Raw genomic sequence first — 17,303 nt, 5'->3', positions numbered from 1 at the left:
CTTTGCTGGTTGACCCAGTAGTCGACGAGGCTTTAGTGGTCGAGCCTGTAGTAGAAGACACTTTGGTGGTTGAGCCTATGGTCGACGATGCTTTGGTGGTTGAGCCCGTAGTAGAGGACGATTTACTCGTTCCCGCTGTGGTGGTGGATGACTTGCTCGTTCCTGCGGTGGTCGAGCCCGTAGTAGAGGACGATTTACTCGTTCCCGCTGTGGTGGTGGATGACTTGCTCGTTCCTGCGGTGGTCGAGCCCGTAGTAGAGGACGATTTACTCGTTCCCGCTGTGGTGGTGGATGACTTGCTCGTTCCTGCGGTGGTCGAGCCCGTAGTAGAGGACGCTTTGGTGGATGAGCCTGTAGTAGAGGACGATTTACTCGTTCCTGCTGTGGTGGAGGTTGATTTGCTCGTTCCTGCAGTGGTCGAGGACTTGGTTGTCACACCGGTGGTAGACTGTGTAGTGGCTCCAGTAGTGGAGGATGACTTAGTCGTTCCTGCGGTGGTCGAGGACTTGGTCGTCGCACCGGTAGTAGACTGTGTAGTAGCTCCGGTGGTGGAGGACGACTTGCTCGTTCCTGCTGTGGTCGAGGATTTGGTTGTCGCACCTGTCGTAGACTGTGTGGTAGCTCCGGTGGTGGAGGACGACTTGCTCGTTCCTGCTGTGGTCGAGGATTTGGTTGTCGCACCTGTCGTAGATGCGTGGTAGCTCCAGTGGTGGAGGATGATTTGCTCGTCGCTACCGTGGTCGAATTGGTCGTTCCTGCCGTGGTGGAGGACTTTGTTGTCGCACCAGTCGTAGATGCGTAGTAGCTCCGGTGGTGGACGAGGGCTTAGTTGTTGCTCCAGTGGTAGACGATGCCTTGGTTGAGGTCCAAGTAGTCGATGGCTGAGTGTTAGAGGTCCAGGTATCTGCGACGTTGGAGTCCAAGTTGTCTGGGGTGTAGTGGTCCAACTTGTCTGGGGTGTAGTGGTCCAACTTGTCTGGGGTGTGGTGGTCCAACTTGTCTGGGGTGTGGTGGTCCCCAAGCTTGTCTGGGGTGTGGTGGTCCACGGTGTCTATGCCAAGAAATTAGTTGAGGCTTCACAAAGGCATCGCCGGCAGAGCGCTGCCCCAGCTGAGGCTGAGAACGAACTCGCCACGTGTTTACCAGAACCTGTCTTCAGGCTGTAGGCGAGAATTTGGACAACTCACCGTCGTGGTACCTGGTCCAGCATTGCTGCTGGTAGTCTGCTGCTTAGCTGACGTGGTCGCCGCAGCGCTCGTGGTCTGCTTGGTAGTCTGCTGGGGGGTGGTCTGCTGAGTCGTCTGCTGAGTTGTTTGCTGCTGAGTCGTCTGCTGAGTTGTCTGCTTCTGAGTCGTCTGCTGCTGAGTCGTCTGCTGCTGGGTCGTCTGTTGCTGGGTCGTCTGCTGAGTCGTCTGCTGCTTAGTTGTCTGCTGCTGGGTCGTCTGCTGCTGGGTTGTCTGAGCTTGAGTAGTTGCAGCCTTTGTCGTTTGCGCTGCGGGAGTGGTCTGAGCCGCAGCCGTAGTCTTTTGAGCTGCGGCCGTGGTTTGCGCTGCGGCCGTGGTCTGCGCCGCTGCCGTAGTCTTTTGAGCTGCGGCAGTGGTCTGCGCCTGTGCAGCTTGCGTACTTGCTTGCCGCTTCGCATATCTCTTCCCTTGGTGCTTGGCGCCACTATTCTCGGTCTCAGTGACCGTCACAGGTTCGTCGGTGACACTAATGCACTTGCGTCAGTCTGCTGGCTACAACGGAAGGCTGATGGTCTGACTTACGTGACAACTGCGGTCGAGTATGAGACGGTAACTAGGTTAGTATGGACATCGTATTCTGTGTCAGTAATTGTGGAAAGGGGCCCATGTTGACGCCAATTCGCCTTGCAATAATCCTGGGCTGGCCCATAGTGAGCGAGCCAAAATGGTCTATCATCCCGATCCCGCCCCGGAACGTCTTCCCAAGCGTGTCCGCCAAAAGGGGCGCCTGAAACGGGCCTCGCGATGCTGCTGATTAGTACTGCACTGATAACGAGCGACAGGAACGTTGAAGGGCTTGCCATCTTCGAACACTGTTCCTTCAGGAGCACGAAACGAAAGTGGAGAGTCGCGAGGAGGATTCTGAACCTGTGCAAGGAACCGAGTTGATCTTTACATGGCGATTCCAGAAGTACAGCCAAGCGTTGTTCACCATCCTCATGAGATGGGTCACCTCAACACTCAGCGTTCTAGACAGCCACCGAGGACGATGTCTCCTTCGAGCTGAACATCTAAGATGCATAAAGGTGGCTACAGCGGCAGCGCTCTGCATGTCTGAACACCATCAGGAAGGGTTTCCAAAGGCAATGAGATGCGAGGCCAGCGAAGGTCGGCTCAAGATGGTGTGCTGTGAAGCTCTGCGGCGAGCACTAGCTCCCCATCCGGGCGAAGTCGCGGCATTTGGGAAGCAGAGATACTGCGAGAGTCCCATTGCCGTACCCACCAGGATGGTAACCAACGAACAAGATGCCAAGTCGGGAGGCCTTTGACTTTGGGCGTTCCTGAGGATGAGTAAACGTGGCATCGGATGCCCTGAATGGTATGGCGGCGCTGAACGGAGTTGAGCGAAGACTTTTTGATGTGTCAAGGTGTGATAAATTTCTTCTGCGAGGACGAGACCTCGAGGTTCCCCTCGGATGCTCGGACAGCATGGGCTTGGTTGTAGACCCATCATGGACGTCTGATGTCGATCCGAGGACTGAATAACACACCTCCAGACGTGTGGGACCACAAATAGAACGAGTAAATGCTGCGTTACATTCATGGAGGGAATTGATCCCTCTGTCGATAGGATTTCATGTCGATGCCAAGCGTGTCGACAAACGTGAATCGAAACGCCTCAACCGCGACATTTTTGACGCCAAGAATGAAGAAGAGGGAGGGCTTGCTGACGACAAGCAGCCTAAGTTGACCGTCGAAAGTGTGAATAAGCTTCGCCCGTCAGGAACTCTTGGTACGCGTGGCGCGGGCTGGTCCTGGGGTCCAAGCCCAAGGGACCGGGTCAAGCCACTGCTACCTACATCGTTTGGTTAGACTTACCAGACGCGTCGACAGCACCAAATCAGCTACGCCGAGTGACCATTGTAGCAACACCAGATACTCAAACTTTGATCTCGTGAGCATAGGCCCGTCTCCTCCGTCGCCAGATCGATTCCGTGGTCGCGACATGCTGCACGAATTTCTTCACATGCACCATCACCGACAAGTTGTTTGTTCCGCGGACGTCATCAAAGCTCGAGTAACAAAGGCCGAAGATCGCCAGCTTGACAGCTGTTGCCGCAAAATCCCACGTTGGATTGTACCATGCTGTCGGTGTTGGTTTGCGTTCATGGAGGTTGAAACAATGAGGCGAATTGGAGAAAAAGTGGAGCCTTTTCAGTCTTGGAGGAATCGCGTTGCCTTGTAGCACACCCTCGTTCTTCTGGCAACCACACCACCTCAAGAGCTGAAGCCGAGACCTTAAAAATTTTTGATCCCTTGACACATACAACGCTTCTCTCTGATGACGCCACTCTACACCCATTGACAGCTGCCAACTCCAAAAATCTGCCGGCTGCAGAGCTCTTCGACGTCGCATATGCCTGCCCAGGTACCAGCAAGGTGGTGACAGCGGGGTCTGCCCACATTTGCCACGAGGCCGCCCGATTCGCACAAGGCTGGCTACACACCCACTGGACTGGTAGCAGCAGAGCTAGCACCGGAACCGAATAGTCGGGAAAAGTTCGACGTAATGTTCTGGGCCGTGATGGACGATCCGTCAATGGTTCTTGGCATTCGCACAGAGCAAGAGCTCGACCGTCGCCCACCACTTTGCTCGTCATTGCATGGTGTAGTTACAAGGGCAGTATGACAGTTTCTCAGAGCAAGCAAGATCGATTTGAGAGACTTTGTCGGCTACGCGTGAGCATTATGACCCAACCGGGCACCCTATGCACCTGCTTGTAGGTGAATGTTACGGCCGAGCACACACTTTACTATTTTTCGGAGCGGCGGCTGCTGTGCTGACACATGCCCACCATGGCCTGTGACCTCGGAGATACTTCTCCGTGATCGCTGCCAGTAAACGCACTTGGCCGTAAGGCTACTCAACAGCTTCATTTGCCCACCCGTGCAGATCGACTCAATATTTTCACTCAGATCTACGCATAATGCTCCTTTTGGAAGGCAACTTTCGACGCAGACGATTGTTATCCGCGGACATGGCCGGTTCTGTCGACGTGCGAGCTGAGAATAGGCCATCCTCCACGAGCTCATGCGCCGAACAGGTAAGTAACAGCACCTCTGGAGAATTTCCCCGCTGTCAAATGCAATCGATCCCGCGGAGTTCGGCACGTTGGATGCATTGACCATACCAAAGTATGTGATTTCGTCGGCTCATTGTGCCATTCCATGCCTGCTGTCCGCCAGCTCAACCATGCAATGCGAAATGCCGTTCCCGTCGGACTCAGTAGGCTCGCTCATCTTGACCTTGTCATTTTGGCCTAGCTGCACAAGCGAAGCGCTCGGCTTAGCTGAAGCACTCAGGTTGATGGCGAGGATGGGTCAAATAACTGTCTTTCTTCACCTCGACGCAAACCCAGATCTGTCTGGACTTCAAGCCTCCAGGACCTAGTGCTCCACATACCACCCCAAATCCACCTCTTTGCCGTCAACCTCATCCTCCAGCTCATAGCCCATGAACCCATTACCCATGAAGCGAAATCGGTTGGCGGCCCTATAGCGGATCTCAAAGTCTTCTGGCCGTGGGTTCTCAATCATTCTCTGGAACAACAGCGCCGACCCCGCGAATGTTGCTGTGACCCGGCCATCTATCCGGTTGGACTTATACCAAGACCTACAGTTCGAAGTCCACACAAATCTCTTCATGATCTCGTCACCATACCTAACGAACTCATCTACCACTTCTTGTCGCGGGACAATGGACGCGATGTCTTCTTCGAGCATCTTGCGCATCCACTTGATCATCCAGTCGGCAGCCCACTGGAGGGAGAAGATGAGGGAGCCGTGGCCGACCGTTGCGTTTGGCCCGGTGAAGATGAAGTAGTTGGGCATGTTGGGTGCCGCTACTGACTGTAAGTTTGTTAGCCATAAATCCAGCCTTGCATGAGATGGGTGTTCGACTGAGACAGAGGGGAAGCGAAAGGCTGGCTGACTTGACATACCATATAGCTCTCCGGCTCATCCTTCCACATCTCCCCTAAGTTCATGCCGTCCCTTCCAACCACTGGGAACTGTGGACGTTGACTAACGTCAAACCCTGTTGCGCACACAATCACATCTAGCTCGTGGTATGTCCCATCCTTCGTCCATATACCGTCCTCATCCACTCGATCGATATGGTTCATCGTCAACTTTACATTCTCCCGAGTAAAGCTTTCCAGGTACCCACTCCCCGGCGTCACCCTCCTGCACCCCACCGGCCAGTCTGGAATCAACTTCCTACATAACACCGGATCATTGCCCAACTTCTCGCTCATCTGTTTGGTCGCAAACGCTTTCAGCTCCTCCTGTGCCGCACTCTCCTTCACAAACACCCGGAAGCCACGGTTCACGTTTCCGATAATAGTCTTTCTGTACTTCTTCAGCTCCTCCGGATTGCGAAACCTCTCCTTGTCCTCTGGCCTGTACTCCGGATTCGGGCTCGGGTCATCGCTCCCAACAAGCTTCGCAGGTGTATGTCTGCTAACAATCCAGGTAGGGGTTCGCTGAAAACTCGTGACTTGCGTGCCGGGTAACGCAGCCATCTGAGGCAGAATCTGAATTGCGCTACTTCCATTCCCGATCACGCCTATGCGTTTCTGGGAGTAGTCGAAAGTATGGACCCAGTCGGCGCTATGCACGCGATGGCCCTTGAAGGTCTCCAGGCCGGAGATGGTGGGCCAGCGCCAGTGACTCAATACGCCGCGCGCGCTTATTAGTATATCGGCCCATTCAGTTCGAAGTCCAGTTGAGTTGTGCCGCACTTCTACCCGCCACTGGGATCTGCTCTCGTCCCAGTACGCGCCTTCCACAGTGGTGTCGTACTGCACGTGCTTGTCGAGACCCCACTCCTTGACTGTGCGCTGGAAATAGTCTCGGATTTCTTCTCCGGTAGAGTAGAAGCGTGACCAGTCCGGAGACGGGGCAAAGGGGAAGGCGTATATGTGGCTGGGGACGTCGCATTGCACTCCAGGGTAGGTGTTGGCTACCCAAGTGCCACCAGATTCGGACTTCGATTCAATGATGGTGTGGGTGATATGGGCGGCAAAGGGTGATGTGGCGTGGGTGTGTTGAAGGCGATGGGCGAGGATCATTCCCGAGTAGCCCGCACCGATGGTGAGGACGTGCAGGCTGCGAGCGGGCGTGAATGCTGGGCTCTCTTGCATTGGTGTTGAGGTTGTGTTAGAGGCCTTGGAAGGCGCTTGGCCAGCATGGTGGGTGCCATTGAGACCGGAGATGGTCGACACTTCGTCGTTCGTATGGTTGATGCCGTTGGGTACGGGAACTCCGTCAGAGATGAGAGTCACGTCAGATACGGAGCCCTCATTGGGCTGCCCGGTGTGGTCACGGGCAGGCACGGTCTGGGACATGTTGATGAACAGAGTCCAAGACGTGGGAAGGGATCGAAGAATCAAGACAATACTGTTCAGTAGTTTCCCGGGCAACGGTGCAGTCACGCTTTATCGACTCCTAATGTAATCAGATGATATTGAAACTGCTCACCTACCTACCCAGTACAAACCCATGTTGCGGGGTAGAATGGAGGATTTGGAGAAGTCGCCGTATGTACCTAGGCATATCGAAGGGAGAAGAGGCCTGTCTCGCGCATGGTTGCCTCTGGAGGCTTATCATGGGCTTGTCGTCAGCATTGCCGAAGATGCAGTTTTGTCGCTGATTATGTTGAAGGGCGACAGAGTGATGACCATGAGGACTTCGGTGGCGCTGTCATGATGCTTTGACTTATCTCCACCAGGGCACCTTGGCATCCCGCGAACTAGGCAGCCACTAAGATAAGCCAGGTACTTTCGAGCAGCGGAATCAGACATGTTGGGGTTGTCAGTCTGCATTGATGGAGTGTTCTTATCAAAGCGCACCTGTGCAAGTACACATGAAGCTTTTGTGATCGAAGAGCAAGACTCTAATGCGCGATGTGCGCGTACACGTCTCACAAGCCCAAAATTCCCTATTTGCGCCACGCTCGCTGCTTGCTTTCTCCTAGTAGATCCTACCTTACTTCCAGGTGTGTAAGGACGTTTCCAGGACTGAGCAGATTCGTAGAATGCTTTCCACGTGGGTGCGACGTTTTCGTGAGCTTCGGGCCGTTATGTTTGCGGTGGCGTTTCCTTCGGAGGGTTTGGCACAGCATCAGCGTCGTGATGTCCAAATTCAACAAGATGCAGTGAACTTTTGGCTCGCGTTGGTTGTGTGCCTCCGGTATCCCAGTCCACCTCATCTTCGTCGAATATTGGCAGTGTACGTGATAGAGGATCTTCGCTCATGCTCACCTCTGTAGGCGCTCTGATCGTGGTATTTGATGAGTCCGACTCAGGAACCGTCGACTCGGGATTTGTACTTGCCACAGCTGCAGGTGGGTGGTAGATAAATGCCAGATTTCGAGCAAGGCTGGCACTTGGCCGAGCTGTCGGCGGAGGCAGGCGGTCGTAGTCATCATCACCATTCATGGCTTGATCGCGCATGTGATCAATTTCAGTCTTGAGAACGCCAAGTTGCGATAGCTTGTTGTCGATCTGCCCTTTCAGATCCTGTAGTTCTGCGAGATCCTCATTCCACTGTTCAGGATATACCTCTTGGTTCTCTTCCTCCTGGTCGCTCAGGATCTCAGCTAGTCGATCTCGTTTACCGCGCAGGGCCAAGACTTCATTCTCTAGCTTATTCATCTGCTTTTGCTTGTCGTCCATCTCCTCAGCGGTAGGATCTAGTGGGTCATCAAGCGCACTGGAAGCGGCTTCGGTGCTGACGCTGGACTCGCCACGGAAGTCGAGCTGGTGCTTTTCGATCATCGACGGTAGAGATTTTCGCATTCTCCTTAGCAATTTAGGCGCTGCTCTGGTCATCTCTTGTTCTGCAGAGATTATCATCTGATCGAGCTCGTCCAGCCGCTGCTCATCCCTCTCGAGCGCTTCGACTGCATCGAAGAGGTTTGAGCCACTCGGTATCGGACCAAATAATCCGCGACTGGTGTAGCCCTCCAGGCGTCGGATTTCTTTGCGACCCTGGACGCATCTTCGTCGTAGATCACACGCACGAATGCGAAGGCCGACTACGCGCTCGTGTTTCTTGATGAAAGCTTCCCATTGATTCATCTCCTTGACGTTGCTGGACGTCTCCGATGAGTCGATGGCGTTCTCCGGCGCATTCCTTGACGTGACGGGTCCTTGACTGCCTGTGGAGTCAACCCAAGAAGCAGTGTGCGCATCGGAATACCTGCTCAATGACTTGCCAGGCGTTTCGATTTGCTTGACACGCATAGGGTAATTGGCACTCTCGGTGGAATTGTAGTCTGGCTCGAGCGGTAATGGGCGACCAGTGTTCATATCTTGCGACACATGAACATTGGTAGGGCCCGAATAGTCTCGAGAAACGCTCTTTTGTTGCACTGCATGGGCGGACCGTGGATCCGAATCATTAGAGAGCTCGGCCATTACGTTCGCCTTAACCGAAATTGCGCGGTCATCGCCTGCATCTACGCTTCAATGGCTGATGGGTGTTGACAGGTCGCTTTGTGAAAGCTGTGACACGTATCTGTGGAACTGGGAAGTCGTCAAGAAGGAAGGGGGACAGAAGTGTCATTGTCACTAGCGCGCCTCACTTAAAGCACAGAAAGTGGCCATCCTCGAAGAAGGCGAATTGCCAAGTGGTGGTTCAAGTGGGGGCGTTGTAGACAGCCGGGATCTCACGAATAGCTATGGGCGAGATAAGAGTGCCCAATGTACACAACTGCTCAGGTACCCGGACCGATACAGTGTGATACGCAAGAAAACGATATGAAATGCCAGCCTCAGAGAACAGGGAGTGGAAAGGGCCAGGTGACTTGCGACAGCCTGGCTGAATGTACCCTCCGTCATTGGTGAAGGTAGCGTGCCTAGCACCCGTAGCTGCATGGACCGAGGCAGCAACCTTAGGGTACTGGGCCAATGCAACTCTGGCGCTACCGATGACACCCCACAGGCACGAACCGCGACTTGCTCCCTCCATGTCATCTGGCCTCTACAGACGACCGGCTATTATTACACCTTGTTTATATGAAGCCGTCTTTTAGCCACTTCGCTAGTTCTGCCCACAGATACTACTACTGCTCCTATGACACTCTCGCGATTCTCGTAGGTATGGCCACGTTTCTTTGATCGTGCAATAGACAGAATCGCGGGCGATGATGTCGAGAGTTCTTGATCCGATTCGGAAGTACTCTAGCTCCCCTGGTTAATCGGTAGACCGCTGGAGGTCATAGTCAGGCAGCATCTCAAATGGCCTCTGAGAGGAAAGGGAAAGGTAGACACGAAGAGGATGAAACGGACTTGGCCACGTCAAGCGCAGCGCCCGAAAGTCGGGTGCGACCGAGTACTTCAACCACAGCTAGTCGACACGACAACGCGCGCAGCGACGTTCCCCGCTCGTCACGTGGTGGTGGCGAACGTCGAGCAGAAGGCCGACAACAACATAACTCGACAACCTTGTTTCCTCGGAACAACAAACAGGAGCATTACTCGTATTCCGAGTCTGATGAGTCGGAAGGGTACATCCCGAGGCATGCTGAAGCGCTGATCAAGCTCAACCCTACGCAGAACAACTCGAAGTGGCGCGACTTCATCAAAAACAATCCTTTAGCCCTGGAGGATGAAGACGACAAAAGGTTCTATTTCGCAGAAGCGATAGATGCGCTTAGGAATAGCGATGTAGCTCGAGCTCAATCATGCGTCAGAATTGGCACGGTGCTCCACTATGTGGGAGGGAAGAAGCCACACCAATACAGGAGACTCTTTGATATCCTGGCTGGAGATGTGGCTGATAAGGGCCAGTCCGACGCTTTCGAAAGCAGTTGCACCACTTTCTACAATGATTGCAAGGCTAAGTCGAAGTCGGCAGAGGCAAAGACAACAGGCGCACAATCTGCAAGCAAATCAGGCGCGCGGACAACGTCTGGACGTGATAGCACTCGCCATGATGTTAGCCGACATGATGTTACTCGACAGGATGATACTCGACAGGGTTTTCGAGCTGCTCGACGTGCAGATCGACATGATGATCTTCGACCACCTGTCAACTTCAGTAATCTCAGCCTGGGACGCACACTAGACCCTCAGCTACTACCTAATCACAGAGACGATGAGGATAGCCCAGATCTTCCGCATGGTGGTCGCCCACTTCCTCGTCCGAGGCAAGATTCCGTCACAGGCACGAAGCCAACCATAACAGGCAGTAGGAACCGTCATGATGATGACCCCGGATCAGTTGCAGGAGGCGGCAAACCAAGCCAGCAGCCCCGTCACAATCCATCAGCTGGCGGACGCGAGACCGAGATCGAGTCAGGTGAGCTCGACAGAGAACCTTCAATCACGGGTCCGAAAGCAAGTGCACCAGATGAAGAATCGCTGGACCCGCGATTCATCAGACGAGAGACGAGGAAGGCTGGCAATTTCTTCAAGATAGGCAGGATTTTTGCTGTCTTGGAACATGTGGAAGAAGCAAAGGATGCAGATTATACTACTGAGGCAAAGTGGGAGACCAGGACTCGATTTGGGATGGTTCTGACACACATACGACACTTCGCTGTCGTTCGTGAGGGACATGGATTCTGCTGGGCAGTTCCCATTAATACCTATAATGGTCAGGGTTTGAAGAAACGAGGCCTTCGCCCCGTCCATATCACAGCACACGCAATAATTTACAGTACCTCCCGCCCACCTCGACCGTTGCCACAGGAGCCTGCAATGTCGAAAACACCAATCGCAATCGACCTCGGCCAGAACGCTGATGAGTTAAAGCCATCGAGCCGCATCAATTTTGCGCAGGTCCACACAATTCAGCACAACGTACGTGCAATGAACATTGGCAGGGTTCGGGACAGTTCCTCAGCCTACTTCGATGCTTACTGGCGGGAGCATTTGCTCCGCTAGACTTGTGCTTCGCGCACGATGTGCGAAGAAATCAGTCATGCCGTTGCTGACTGTTGTCTGGATCTGTCGAAGCCCTGACAATCAGTCCGCCGGTTCTCTTCATCCAGGAATATATACGTTGCATCATCAGCCCTTGCGGCCTCCGAGATGCACAAACTTCAGAATAAAAGTGGCCTCAACACAGCCAGCCTCGTTCTGAGACCCTGATATTTCGCGGAGCACAATACGACGGTATACACCGTGTACCTCAGCCACCAACCTGAATGAAAGTTTGCGTCTACTCTGTGGTCGAGCGAACTTCCAAATCTTACGAATCTTATTACTATATCAGCGGTATCTTCCACAATGATCTGGCAGATCATCGAAGCTATATATAGCCGGGCGGAACTGCTTCTTCTCTTTCACGGGACAGGTTCACTATTCGGATTTCCTTGAAACAAACGCTTAACGGCCGCACCGTCTGATTATCACGAGATGCTTTGTGTTTGTGGCGAATTAATGATGGCACGACCGCACATACACGCAACAGATCTCTTAATGTATCACATTCTCCATCATTGACACCTTTCTTGAGCGACTGTCACTGCTTTCAGAGTACCTACAACCTCTCTGTGTGGTCTCTGTTTTATTGCGTGAACAAAGTGGATGGTGCACGTTCGATGGCTGGCTAGATCTACTGATATTGCAACAGTCACAGGTCTATGGTGAGTCCTAATGTGATGACTTTGCTCGCAGCCCGGGTCGAATGCTGCTTCTGCAATGCGGTCCCAAGTTGCCTTCTGAGTGGAGACTCTGGTTGCCCCGTGCCTTGCCTCCTGGACCAGTCCAGTGCAAGTAACATCTCAGTGGCCCTTTGGACGTCCTTAGCCTTGCCGTGACAATTCGAATGACCAGCAGATCGCTGTCTGCATACAGGACCGAAACGCTCGTGAATGGTAAGCAAAACGGACAGTTGACATAGCCCGGGTGTTCACATTCGGTGGTGAGTAGTGAGGCGAAGGAGCTTCTCACTGGTCAGATGATGAGGGATTTCATACATGTCGGGAGGCATTGGACACTCGTGAGCATTGTGAGAGGTCTCTGGCTGTGGTCGCCTCTCATGCCCTAGGCACATAGAGGCGTTGATGGCGACCGGAGCCAGTAAGTCGTCCGCTAAAGCTGGCGTGGAGACAGGAGATGTGGCAGTGCTCTCCCGACTGACGACACCCATCAGGTCCGCAGCAGTGATGTGTGGTATGCATCTCGTGCCACATCGTTTCTGTCTCACAGGATTGGTTTTCGGCTAGACGCGCATTGTTCAGGCTACCAATGACCACAAGCTGTCTTGGACTGGTTGGTGCCGAGTGATAACCAGTGTTCTCCGGTGTTTCGAATAGGCACCAGGTCCTCTGCTCGCAGCGGAATTGACATTATCGCATGGCCACGTGTCCGATGGGTCGCCCCGAGATGCATGAATGCCAGGCATGTATTGCAGTGCAAAAGAACCGGGGACGATGCCCTAGCCCTGGTCCAGAATATCAGCACATGCCGCTTCAAAAGCCGTGTCTTACCGAGACCTCGGTGGAGCTGCCGTCGATGGACGAGATGCGTTTACTTTGCGGCAGAGTCATTGTCAAGATCTGCTGACCAGATCGAGAATGTATATCGCTGACTATCCGCACTAGCTGCATCATAATGAAGCTTGCTGAGGGCTTCATGTGTTCCAGATGCAATCCGCAATGGGTACGGGTGAGCGGACTGCACGTGCAAATGCTGTGGGTTGAGTTCGAACCTCCAAGGGTGCTCCCACGCTGTATGCTACCGTACATTTCGCTATTGACCTGAGAAATCCATTCCTCAGTCATGGTGCTCATGGACTGCTACATCCATACACTGCGCTCAATCATGAACTCAGGATCGTGGCAGGTTGCATCACCACATGTGTACGGGTCGCATTGCTGTGAAACATCCGAACGAGAAGAATCCGGCGTTTGACATGAATGTCTCCGCAGAGCCGCAACATATCAGTAAGTATCATGTGACGGACGACAACCCTCACTGATTTGGTCAGATAGCACCGCAGAGCGACCTCTAGAGCATGGAACCATACGACCAAGCCAATGAGGGTTTCTCCAGTCTGCACTTCGTGCATATGACAACGGGGCGGTCTGTGTGGCTTAACCACTATCGACAATCCGGGTATTCGGGACTGAAGAGCACAAAGACCACATTTGAGGTATGACCATCTAGATTGCCGTTTCGTTACACTCTGCCCAGGTGTCGTGACTGTAATATCCGAGACGGTATTGCTTCCCCTTCTTTCAACCAGATTATCCCTCTAATGTGCTTTTCAAGATGATGACAGTATCTCGTGGCAAGCGTGCACAACCTCATACTCGTGTCGCACTTGGGTGATCTCGCACTGCGTTGTTGAGTGATGACATCACTGTATTCTCAGCCTACCTATTCATAACTTACCCATTGGCCGGGCACTATGCGACGTGCGTCGAGTGTGAAATGGACCAGCTAAGTCTTGTGGTGGAGTCAATGACCGGCGGAACATCTGTGCCGCATCATGGAGACACCCCGACGTGCTTTAATCCCATCAAGGCACGAGCGCTGGCCTGCTCATACTGCGAAAGCTAACACAAACGAGTCAACTCAACGCCGGAACTGGCTGCGGCAATCTCGCTAGAAGCCGACCAAGTTCCGCGCCTTACGAGCAACCCAGTGCTTACGGTGAGATGGATCCACACCTATACACATGTGTGCACTTAAAGTGTGGATCCTCGCTCGCGACCTACACGAAGTCCAAGAGATCCCTCTCAGGCGCCCGCAGCACGAGATCTGGCAACCCTAAGCCACAGGCGAGGCTCTCCTTGTCATGACAACGGAAGATCGACCACTGTACCAAGAACTTACGGTCTCGGAACCAAAATTTCTGCCAAACCTGCTTTAGCTACTAGGTAGACGGCAAGCAACGGACGGACCGGAAGCCACGGGCACAAGTCGAGCCCTGGACGACATTGCTTATGTCGCGGGTGAGGTAGATGGAGGTCACCTGCCCTGCAAAGCTCTCCTCAGATTTGCCTCCCCACGTGTTCATCGCGCAGCTCCAATACGGCCCGTGGCGTTAGTCCAAATGCTAGAACTACTGACCGGGCTTTATTAGCTCGAACGGATCCAAGACATACGGCAGTAGCGCTATCAGCATCCCAAGGTACCTCAGTGATGAGACAGGAGACAGCAAATAAGCAACGTGCTTCGAACACACAAGGCAACCGCCCCCACTGTCTGCGGAGGTTCGCACTTCAAACAGCCCTTGCGACGACAAAGGTACTGTGCCTCAACATCTAGAGATGTCCTAAGACCTGCACTTTTAGTCTTTCTCGCACCCGCTTATCGTGTCCTTGTCAGATCAGTGGCAGCGATACGTATGGCAAGTGCAAGGAATTTAAACAAAAGGTATGAAATGCAAGAGCGTATCTCCTCAGTCCCTTGAGCCCTTCTGCCTCAGCCACTTCCTGACTCAACCGAAAATTCTTCGGCTGTTCCTTCCTTGACCGAGATCAACAGAAGATGCAGCCTCCTTCAAGTTGCTAAGTACCTCCTTGCCCTGGCTTTTCCCCTCCCCTGTCGCAGCGGCCCACCGTGAACCCGAAGCCTCTCCGCTCCTGCCTCGTCCAGTGCTCTCAGCAGTAGCACTTGGAAGGTACCTCAGCCTTTCTCGCTTGTCGAACAGCGGTGGGGCCGACAGCCTCGAAATGCTATCCAGAATTCATTCGAGAGTAGATCCGGTAGTGATCACAGCGCCGATTCAGTACCGAGACGTTCTCAACGAGCTTGTCCCGCTGCTTTGAGAACATGAAGACTGCAATCTACCATCATGGACTGAGACCATGGTGGAATCTTCACCGTGGCCTTCTGAGCAGGCATTCCAGGTAAGAAGATAACAGCTTTGTTGGAAAATCCAGCTAAAGCGCAACTCTCAGTGCTATCACGAAGGTTTGCTGTTCTCCCGCGTCGTTATTGCGCTTTACTCTGCGCCACCGGCACATCATCATCTCCTCCACTAATGTTCATTCTAATCATCTTCCCCGGATTCAACAGCCCTAATGGATCAACCGCCAACTTGACCTTCCTCATCAAATCCACCCCCTCCACACCCAACTCCTCAACCACCATGTCCCTATACTCCAGCCCAACCCCATGCTCCCCCGTGATCGTCCCCTCCATCCCAATCGCCAACCGCTGCACCCAAGTGATCACCTCCCTTGCCTTCTCCTTCTCCTGCTCCCCATAGAACACACTCGTATGAAAATTCCCATCTCCCACATGCCCAAGACAGTTCCCAATAAGCCCCGACTCAGCAATATTTCGCTTCGCAGCATCAACCGCCTCCCCCATCATACTAATCGGCACCGCCGTATCCGCACTCAAAAACCTATCCCCCGGATCCTTCTTCAAGCTCATCATGCTCCACAACACCGTTTTCCGCGCCGCCCAAATCGCTTCCCTCTCCTCATCTGTCTTCGAGAATTCGAACGTTTCACAACGCGCTTCCCTTGCGAGCTGCCTCACGACCTCGATCTGTCTTCCCACCGCCGCTTTATCCTTCCCATGGAACTTAAAGAAAAGCGTCGGTTTCTCCGCAAAGTGCTTGTCGCAGTACCCCCCATTATTCACAGCCTTCATAGCAACATCGCAGAGGAGTTCCATCGCGGCAACGGGCATATCGCTCTGCACGACTTTCACGGCTGTGGCAACAGCAGCCTGCGTGCTTGGAAACGCAGCCACTGCGACGCGTTCATTCTCGGGTTTCGATGTTAATTTGAGGTGCGCTTCTGTCACCAGGCCTAGTGTTCCCTCGGAACCGACGATAAGCCGTGTGAGGTCATACCCCGCGCTCGACTTTCTGGGCCGGTGGCGCGTGCGCACGATAGTGCCATCGGCGAGGACGACGGTGAGGCCCAGCACCCACTCCTTCATTGTGCCGTAGCGGTAGGCGTTGGTGCCGGAGCAGCCCTGCGCGACCATTCCACCGATCTGTGCGCCGGGGCCCGGGTCGACGGGGAAATAGAGGTTTTGGGAAGCGATAAGTTCGTTGAGGTCCGTGTAGCTTACGCCCGGCTGGACGGTACAGTCTAGGTCAGAGGGGCGGACGGCGAGGATGGAGGACATATTTCGGCTGAAGTCGATGCATACGCCGCCGTTGGTCGCGGCGAGGGTGCCTTCCAGGGAGGTGCCGCCGGAGAAGGCCGTCATGGGGATCTTGCGGGCGTGGCAGATCTTCGCGATGGCGCTGACTTGGGATGTGTTGGAAGGGTAGAGGATCAGGTCGTAGCGGTCGGCGTCGCCGTGCGGGGAGGCGGACCATTCGGTGGAGGAGTGGTTGAGGCAGGTGGTGGGGTTGGTGTCGATTTGGGTGTCGGTTAGGAAATTGCGGAATTCCTGAAGGGCTTGGTCGATGTTGGGTTTGGTGGTGTTGAATTTGAGGGCTGAAGTCGAGTCGGTGGAGAGGGGCAGGGTCGAGAGACTGGACCTTGGGGGGTCACTTTTTAATTTCCAGTTTTCCAGATAGAGGTTGCAAGCTACTACGATCATCGATGCATGGATGAAGAGTTGCCACCAAGGTGTGCGTTCAGCCCTGACTCGCCTAAACTCCCGGTCCAGAACCTTTGCTGCGTTCGGGCCTCTGAGCTGGGCGAGGAGTTCCTCGTTGATGGGCTGTGTTGGTGGCGGCGGGGGTGGTGGTGGTGGTCTCGAAGCGAATTTGCGTGATGCTATAGTCCATGGTGGCGATTTTATGCGGGCACATTGCGCTGTTCGAAGCCAGGGCATCATCTGTAGAGGTCGAAACGATTGCATGGCAGCGGTTGCCATCACTCGGTGCTCTTACAGAGAGGATTTCACGAACTGGCTTGCCCTAAAGAAGCCCTTCTCTCACAGCACATCGGTCGACCTCGACCATAGTTCCATGAGACGTCCGTCCAGCTGGAGCTTTTGCTGCAGCACATGCCTTGCACTCTTGAGGTCGATGTTGCTTGGAGTGCTACGTTGACGTTGAAGAAGCACTAACGGTTGAAATGGCGTGGCGAGTGGACTTTCTCCTTCGGATATGATATCCATACCCCGTACTTCGGGCTGAACCCCGTCCGCCAAGGTAGTGTTGACGGTACGGTCTGAC

The 17,303-nt window shown here is 53.9% G+C and overlaps 6 protein-coding genes across 6 annotated transcripts; 2 read left to right on the top strand and 4 right to left on the bottom strand.

Moving 5' to 3' along the window:
- Nucleotides 1-21: 21 nt before the first annotated feature.
- Nucleotides 22-701, top strand: AB675_4052 (uncharacterized protein; the record flags this gene model as incomplete). Its single annotated transcript, XM_018144162.1, has 1 exon — nt 22-701. A coding segment is annotated over one exon (680 nt), but the record flags the coding sequence as incomplete, so codon positions are not given.
- A 30-nt stretch (nt 702-731) lies between these two features.
- On the bottom strand, nt 732-2,047 carry AB675_4051 (uncharacterized protein; the record flags this gene model as incomplete). Its single annotated transcript, XM_018144161.1, has 3 exons — nt 732-1,051; nt 1,625-1,710; nt 1,767-2,047. 3 exons carry the CDS (start codon nt 2,045-2,047, stop codon nt 732-734), a joined length of 687 nt encoding a protein of 228 aa, XP_017997472.1.
- A 2,584-nt stretch (nt 2,048-4,631) lies between these two features.
- Nucleotides 4,632-6,592, bottom strand: AB675_4050 (putative sterigmatocystin biosynthesis monooxygenase stcW; the record flags this gene model as incomplete). Its single annotated transcript, XM_018144160.1, has 2 exons — nt 4,632-5,093; nt 5,186-6,592. 2 exons carry the CDS (start codon nt 6,590-6,592, stop codon nt 4,632-4,634), a joined length of 1,869 nt encoding a protein of 622 aa, XP_017997604.1.
- Nucleotides 6,593-7,324: 732 nt separating this feature from the next.
- On the bottom strand, nt 7,325-8,665 carry AB675_4049 (uncharacterized protein; the record flags this gene model as incomplete). Its single annotated transcript, XM_018144158.1, has 1 exon — nt 7,325-8,665. The coding sequence occupies one exon, from the start codon at nt 8,663-8,665 to the stop codon at nt 7,325-7,327; it is 1,341 nt and encodes a 446-aa protein (XP_017997539.1).
- An 822-nt stretch (nt 8,666-9,487) lies between these two features.
- AB675_4048 (uncharacterized protein) lies at nt 9,488-11,137 on the top strand (the record flags this gene model as incomplete). Its single annotated transcript, XM_018144157.1, has 1 exon — nt 9,488-11,137. One exon carries the CDS (start codon nt 9,488-9,490, stop codon nt 11,135-11,137), a length of 1,650 nt encoding a protein of 549 aa, XP_017997484.1.
- Nucleotides 11,138-15,142: 4,005 nt separating this feature from the next.
- Nucleotides 15,143-16,984, bottom strand: AB675_4047 (D-lactate dehydrogenase [cytochrome] 1, mitochondrial; the record flags this gene model as incomplete). Its single annotated transcript, XM_018144156.1, has 1 exon — nt 15,143-16,984. The coding sequence occupies one exon, from the start codon at nt 16,982-16,984 to the stop codon at nt 15,143-15,145; it is 1,842 nt and encodes a 613-aa protein (XP_017997506.1).
- Between the last annotated feature and the right edge of the window lie 319 nt (nt 16,985-17,303).

This window comes from Cyphellophora attinorum (assembly GCF_001299255.1).
Source record: "Cyphellophora attinorum strain CBS 131958 chromosome Unknown Contig23, whole genome shotgun sequence".
NCBI classification, from domain to species: domain Eukaryota; kingdom Fungi; phylum Ascomycota; class Eurotiomycetes; order Chaetothyriales; family Cyphellophoraceae; genus Cyphellophora; species Cyphellophora attinorum.
The sequence above is the reverse complement of the archived record's forward strand: the minus strand, read 5'-3'. Positions and strand labels throughout refer to the sequence as shown.